Source organism: Buceros rhinoceros, unplaced genomic scaffold, assembly GCF_000710305.1.
Source record: "Buceros rhinoceros silvestris isolate BGI_N320 unplaced genomic scaffold, ASM71030v1 scaffold37519, whole genome shotgun sequence".
Lineage (NCBI taxonomy): Eukaryota > Metazoa > Chordata > Aves > Bucerotiformes > Bucerotidae > Buceros > Buceros rhinoceros.
In genome coordinates, this window is record NW_010433932.1 from 7,403 (window position 1) to 15,208 (window position 7,806).

General features: G+C 49.0%; 1 protein-coding gene across 1 annotated transcript in view; it reads right to left on the reverse strand.

The window, feature by feature from the left end:
- Positions 1-1,755: 1,755 nt before the first annotated feature.
- Positions 1,756-7,806, reverse strand: part of LOC104500602 (D-beta-hydroxybutyrate dehydrogenase, mitochondrial-like) — a gene marked incomplete at its 5' end in the record, with an annotated part of 6,444 nt that continues 393 nt past the window's right edge. The window contains 2 exons of the mRNA XM_010144269.1: positions 1,756-2,237; positions 3,914-4,066. Of these exons, the coding sequence (XP_010142571.1) occupies positions 1,756-2,237; positions 3,914-4,066 (635 nt within the window). The remainder of the gene's footprint in view (positions 2,238-3,913; positions 4,067-7,806) is intronic.

A 7,806-nucleotide genomic window follows, 5' to 3' on the forward strand; every position in this document is an offset into this window, starting at 1 on the left:
ATCAGTGCTACTTTACTCACATGTCACAGTGCCGGGGGCAGGATTGATTGCAGCACTGCTTAAGCTGCACTTCAGTGGGATGGGTCTGGGTCCTGCATCCCAGTCAACCTCCATGTGCTGGTGGTCTGGAATAGAGAAGAGCTGCGAGGCCAGCACTTCCAGCAGTTGTTTCTTGCAGCACAAGCTACCTCCTCAGCACCTCCAAGGGGAGCCTGCTTTCCTCCTCAGGCATCACAGCATTCACAGCTGCATGCAGACTCCAAGCATTTACGGCCAGAGGCATACAGAAAGTTTACGGCACAATTTCCAAGTCAGAGCGAGCAGAGACAGACGAGGAAAGAGCAAACAATAAGCTCTTTTCATAACCACTTAATCTCACATAGGACAAACCAGAACAAAGTGTGGCAGTGGAAGGGAAAGCTGGTCCCTGCAGGGGCTCAGCCTGGCCAACAGCACCTGCAGCCTGCTGGCTGTTCTGCTAGTGGCCACCCCTGGGACAGAGGGAAGGGGCAAGAGGCCAGGCAGCTCCAGCACTCGGAAAAACAATTGAAACCCCTGCATGTGGCCAACGGGAGAGTCCCCTGGGGATACTGTGCAAAAGTAGCTCATACCAGTTACCAGGAGGTTCTCTGAGGAGACAATCATGTGTGACATGGAAATTTAATTGTGCAATATTAAAAAAAAGAAACATGTCACTTAAGGCATCCTTCCAGAGCTCACAGTCAGACCACCCTGGCTGCACTGTCACTGTGCCCTGTCACTGTTCAAGAGCAGAGAAGATGAAACCAAAAAACTCATTTGGGAAAGCAAGAGCAGCTCCCTCACCAGCAGGAGGGAGCCTGGCTTGGGGCTGTGACATGAGGGAAGCAGAGGGGTGACTGGACCATCTGTACCACAGCTGAATAGTTCAGGCACTGGTACCTAAGGCAGCAGTCAGAGAAGCCAAATTTGTTCACTACATCAGATTCAACCCTGTCCCACAAAGCTCACCAGCAGTGTGGAGAGAGGCTGCAAGCTGCAGCATCCGCAGGGACTGACTGGCTCAGACCTCTCTTTTCAAAGAAGGGCTTTCCCCTGCCCAGCCTTGTCTGCAGTCGCTGGCTCTGGCACTTCCTGGCCGTGGTGCTGGGAGGGAAGAACCCTTCTTTGCAGGGAACTGAGCCCTCCCCCCGAGCTAGGTAATGAGGCTGTTTGGAGGCAGCGCTGCTGGTTTCCTGGGAAGAGCAGATAGGGACAGCACAGCAGAGCCTCCTAGCAGTGTCATGAAAACAATGGATGGCTGTGACTGACCCATTTTCAACCAAATGGAAAACTCTGCTTTTGTTTCCCATTTTAGTTTCTCCCTTCGAGACATCGCGTAGCAACAGTTTTGCCCTGCTATTAGCAGCCTGTCCTTGTGAGGAAAAGCAAGAGCCTATTAATGAGCCAAATTTATCACTGAGGGAACTCCTCTGACCTAATTACACTAGCCACATATTTGACTCATTATGTTAACCTCCCTCTGCCTCCTCCACAGTTAAAAGGAAAATACCTTTCGTCTTTAATCAGGACAGCAGGGAATATAAAGAGCAAGATTTAGGAAAAAACCAAAAAGAGCCATGCTGTTCTCAGCACCCCACAAAGCAAGACTTGAAACCATCACCCAAAGCCTCTGCAGGGGAGATCATCAGCAATGGGTGCAGAACAGCCCTGACTAAGCCAGTTGTAACCTGTGTGCAGGCAGGAGCACTGGAAGGATGCCTGAAGGGCGGCCATCTACAGGGTGGCTCCAGGGATGTAAAGCCAGTCGGCAACAGCTGTGGGCAGGTGAGTCATGACTTGCAGCCTCAGCCACCAGTAGGTCTCCATGGGATTGTAACGGTTGTTTGGGCACGGGGACGTTAGTGCATTGGTGATGTCATTCAAGACCAGAGACATGTCCTTCAGGCCAGTGTTAATGAAGGACTTCATCAGGGCCACGTGGTGGGTGAAATACTCCCTCCCATAGTCCTCCCGCACAGTGTCGCTGGCTCCACTCCACAGTGCCTCAGCCTGTTGGTCAATGCTGTCTGCTGTCAGGATGCCTGTTGCTGCCACAAAGTTACTGGGCTCGATGAGGATGACTCTGACACCCCAGCGGTACATCTCCTGCCGGAGGCAGTCAGAGAAGGCTGCCACCCCAAACTTGGAAACGCAATAGCAGGAGCGAGATGGACTCACCATCCGTCCCAGCATGCTTGTGATATTCACCACACGGCCTACAGAGAAAAGAGCAGCGAGTGATGATGATCTGCAGAAGTAGCAGCCAGGACATGCCAGTAAAAAAGGTGCTTTGTTGGATGATGCTGACTTGTAAAATCTGAATTTTAAATAGGCAACCAAGTCCTCTATCAAGAAGCTTTTCTCTCCTGACTCAGGCAAGGCTAGTCCCTGCTCTGACCTCCATGGATGGTACAGGTGTCTGCCTCTGTATTGAAAAGGATTTACAAAGCATACAAGCCATTCCTCTCCTAATCTCCAAGTAGGGAAGTACCCAAATCTTCTGAGGCTACTGGCTATGTGCTCTCACATCAGCGCACCCCACTCGTGCCCCACTTGCTAGAGAAGTGTTCAACCTCCCAGCTAGCAGTGTTGTGAGCTGGAAAACGTAGCGTGAGGCCATACAAGTGTTGCGGTTGTTTCTCTAAGCACAAAGGCTCATCTGCAGCCACTCTGCCTAATACAGCTACAATGCTTCCAGACCTGAGCTGGATGGCAGAGACCAGTGGAGGTTTCTCTGAATATGCAGCGTAAGCAGCATAGCTTCCTTGCCCAGTTGGCTAGCCAGGAGTGCCTACGGTGCCACGTGCCTGGGACAAACGGAGAGGAGGCTTGATGTGCTGCTGTCTACGGGGCAGCGAAAAGCAATCGTCCTAACAATGCCCGCCAGTAGCCCCTGCCAGCCTGATCGCAGAGCTCTGGCAGCTTGTTTAAGACTGCCTAGGGGCAGTGACAGCAGCGGTCACTCCCCTGTGGGTGGCTCTGTCCTTCCCCGAAACAAGATATGTGCAGTTACGGTTTGAGATGCACTTCCAAACAGGCCCTTAAAGTGTCACCAGCTATTTTTACAGAGAAGATTTTCACAGCCGTGGAGCATGACATCCTTCTCAGCTTGAAATTTTAGCTGAGAAACAAACTGGCGGCTCTGCTCTCTCATTCCAGATCTAAGTGCAGCTTGGAGAGACTGTGAGAACCACCTGCTGACCTGATGGGTAAGCTGCCTTCTGTAGTCAGATGGGGCTTGCTTAGTGCGTACTTGTTTTCTGGAAATGGAATCTGAGCAATCTTCTCAATACAACCCTTTTCTGTCCTCACAGAACACACAGCTGTGCCATCATTCTCCCACACATGCTAAATAAAGAAGCTCTTCAGAGTTCTGCTCATACATATCTTTTTTTTTAAATGTAAAAAAGAGACTTTTGATAATGCTGTTGTCTTGTAAGATGTCTAAAATGGCTGTTATTGACTCTCATTTGTTCCACCACTACCACTCTGCTATCATCTGTGAATTGAATAACACGAAGGGATACGATTCAGTTATCCAAAACGAAGTGCCTGGTGGACTCTGGAGGTCAGGATTATCTTGTCCAGACTCCAGCCACTTTTTCTAAAGGTGGCCCAGAGTTCTGTGTCTTATCTGCCAGCACTGCACAAAGGTCTCTGATATCCCAGGATGTTTTAGATAGCACCTGCTGTGCAAGTGCCTGGACTGCCCCAAGAGTAGCCTGTCCCACCAAATGTTTACACATCCTGCTGTCTAGTTTGCCTGCATTCTCAGACACCTGCCGAAGACTGCACAGGCATTCCTCAAAGCACAGTTCGAGTCAGGAGGTTTAGCTACATCTCTTTGCTGCAAAAGCTCTCTCTGAGTCTTTCCACTCTGCCCAGCATGTACCTTTAGCTCTGCGAATGAGGGGCAGGAAAGCCTTCGTCACTCTCACAGTGCCCCACAGGTTGATCTCTGCCACCTTCTTGTAGTTGTCTAAACTTGCAAATTCCACCTCTCCAAAGGTCGAGACACCAGCATTGTTCACCAGGCCCCACAGACCTAAAGAGTAGAACAAGGAAAAGCGTTGCAGAGAAGAAGCCTTCCTGGTTGTTCAAAGTACCCCAACCTCTTGACAAAGAACTGGGCCCTTTTGTAGAAAAAACGTTGTAGAGAAAATCCCATCAAGGACATGAAATACACTCTTGGTATACCAGAAGTGAAGCCAGTGGGAGTTGTTTGGAACATCAGGGAGAGTGATGGGGTCACACAAGCGCTGCCTCCCTGAACGTCTTCTCTAAGGCCAAATGCTGTCCTGGGGCTTTGTATGGCTGCATCTGGCTGACCCTATTTTATGCCTCCTGTTGGTCCCAGATTTCTTTTTACTCAGTGACTTGATCATGTGTTTTGCCCATTGGAGGGGGATGGGCTTTCCCTCAATGAAAAAAACCAACAACAACAAACCACGGAAGGAAAACAAATATCTTGGATTTCTAAATCCATTCCACAACTCTGACTCTCTGCTTTGGAGAGCGCATGGTATTGATCTGCAAGTTTATGGTGGGCTTAACAGCTGCTGTATTTGAATCCCAGTATTCGGTTCCCCTCAATCCTAACTATAGCAGAAGATGACAAACTTACATCCGACCCTTAAAACTACTAGAATTCTAAAATTAATGTCTTTCGTGCATATGCAGTCCTGTCAAAATTAAAATGACTGCACTTACCAAGAGCTTCTACACTGAGCCCCTGACATGTCCAGGACTTGGCAGATCACTGAGGACTTGACCCTTTGAAACAATTACTGCGGGAGTCCCAATGGGAAACACTTAGAGGACTGAGTCTGTACTTTGTCAATTTGTTGAAGCACAGGACTATGCAGCCATAAACTGCAGGAGGAATAAACAGATGAGCTGGAGCAAGGTAATAGAGTTGTTCCTCATTAGATGTTCTGCCGTACGCCATGATTATTTTTCCACCCTGTAAGTACTCAGTTGGATTTGGGCCACTTTCCACTCCCTGACCTTCATCTTATCACCAAGAACAAACGCAGAGCTAAGAAGGAGTCTTCATGTCCAGGGAGCTCTGACATTGCTATCAAAAGCACCCACATCATGCCACGCTGTTAATAAAACTTATCAAGCTCTCTCTCAAACTTTTTTTGGCCCATTTGCTCCGTAGCTTCCTGTCCTGATGTATGAAAGTCTTTTAATAACTTCCAGCCTATATTTATTCATGGTCAGATAGTAACCACTGAACACAGCCCTCTAAGCAAATTACAATATTCTACCTCTGCCCAACAAATATCAATGCAATTTATTCTCCCAGTGCATTTAAAAACACCAGCATGCCCTTGCTAGACTGGCTCTCTACTCTCACACTGGCCATAGTAATCCCGCCCTGTTTCCAGCTAAGTTCATTCTCCCTGAAGGCTGTTGACCAGCTGTACAGCAGACCAGAGAAGGTCATGTCCCACCCCGTGCTAACAGTGCATTAACCATTCCCCCATGGCCCATCCCAGAACGGATTTGCCTATAATCGCTGTCACCATTCCCACATCTCCCAGCCCTCACTTGGTGATCCCAGCACCCCTTTTGCCCTGCTCTTATAGACAGTGGTGATCATTGCTCCAGCTCACTCACCTGCAGCATTATCCTCCTCCAGAACAACCCTTTCCCAATCCCCACCCAGGGGCTGTTCGGGATAACAGCTAAGTTCTAGCCTGCAGCAAAAAGCCAAGAAAACAGCTTGCTCACCTACTCTTACCTCCGGTTTTATTAATTCAGGTTTCTAAATGCTGCAGTCAGGTAGTTCTACTCCTGCTCTGCCCACCTTTGCCTATCACTCCTGCACTTACTGAAGCTGCCAGCTTTAGTGGGTCAAGACGACTCTGAAGTTCACAACTGCCTGGCAGCCAGCACAGCATCTCAGGCTGAATGGGGTCCCTGCAAAGCAGGCTCTAACCGCCAGCAGGAGGACCATGGAAACGGGGTATCTCACAGTGTAATTTCACCAGTAACATTGAGCTATGCAGGGCAGATTTGACGTGGATTTACCAAAGACCACAAGACTTACACTGTCAGTCACAAACTGACCTCTGCAGAGTACTCCTGATTCTCAATTTCTCTACAACGATTTCCCGTTTCTTGGGTTACGAGGTTAGATTCAGGGACATTCATGAAAACTTAATTTACAATAGTTCATTCCTGGAATTTCATTGCTTACCGATCAGGTCACGTTACGTATGGAACAAAATGTTGACAGGTACCCCGTCACAGAGCTGTTTGCTGGACAGTGGTACGTTTATTGAGCAGAGCCTTATCACTATTCTTTAGTGTCAACAATACAGCGGGAACTGCATAAGATTGAAAACAAACAGGGGCACTCCCATCGAAACAAGTTTAGCCTTATGTACACAGCACAGGGAGAAGAGGCACGAACGTACAGTGCAAGAGCTGTTCTGCGCCAGCTCCTCTGGAGCCGTGCTCAGTGTGCAACAATCACCGCTGTGCAAGGAACCTCAGTTTCAGTGTCTCTAAAGTTCCAGCACTTATTTACTGAGCGTTATTTACTGGCGAGCCCCAAACCTCAGTCACACTGGTGGGCCTAAAAAGAAGTCTTTGCTTCTTTGTCCACTGTGCGGGAGCAAACTACAGGATTAGGCTCTCAAGAGCAAGAGGAACCGGTCCAACTTGCTGATCAAGGACGCAAGACTTATCTGTCGCTGCTACACACACAGTTTTGCAAACACTGCTGCATTTATAGAAGCAACAGAGCTGCTTCCTTACAAGCTTTTGCTCAGTGGAAAATAGCTCTGTGCCATCACTGCTGTTGCTGGGCTCTCCAGGAAAAGCTTGAGAAGCTGTGAAATGTGTGACGAGGGCTGGGTGATTGTGTGGGAAGAAAAATCATGCAGAGAGAACATGTGTGGGATCAGAGCTTGTACGTAACTCGGTTACATTTCACATGCTTGTTTTAGGAGGAAGGGTGTGCTCATGTAATTTGCATGAAGATTAGAGCTATTATTATTTACTAGCTTTACACTCGCTGTGAACAAAGACAGACCCATGGCAGTCTCATCCAGGCTTCAAGAGGAGCAACCACCCTCCAGCCACAGATGTGAAACTTCAGTCCACCCTCAGCCTGGGTCTACAGTGCTGTCCAGCTTGCTACTAGCACTGAGGCTGCAGAGGAACCTATGCAGGGAAAGAAGCCTCACAATCTACCCACGCGGGAAGCAGTTACATGTTGTCACACCAGGCTCCAACTGTAAGCTTGCACACCAGTGCCAAATCACTTCCAGGAAGGAGAGAGGCATGCAGAACAGACTTCTATCTTCTTTCACATGCTCTTAAGGACCATGAGTTGGACTTGTGCACGTGGATTAGGATGATCTCTGCCAAGTCCACCTTGGAATCTGCCTCACATCACATCTTGGATGTGGTATGACAAACTGAAAGCATGGATTGACCTGGCTGAAAAATAACCCAGGTTTGGGGGCAGGTCAGGTTTGTGCTCCAGCTCAGCACTCAGTTACACGAACAGGTTGTACCAGCACAGCAGAGAGGACAGCAGCAAGCAGTGAGGGCCCATCACGTCTCCACTAGCAGGGCTGCTACAGAAAGGTCTGCATGAGCCAGGCTGCAGCAGGAGCACCAGGAGGGGATGAGGCTCTGGCCATCCTGTGCCATTCACAGACACCCCAGGAGAAAGACACAGGCTCTTATGGGCTTGCAGCCACTTATCCCTTTTTACGGGGTGTAGAGGTAGACCTTAATCCTCCAGCCAGTCTTGGTCTCTTT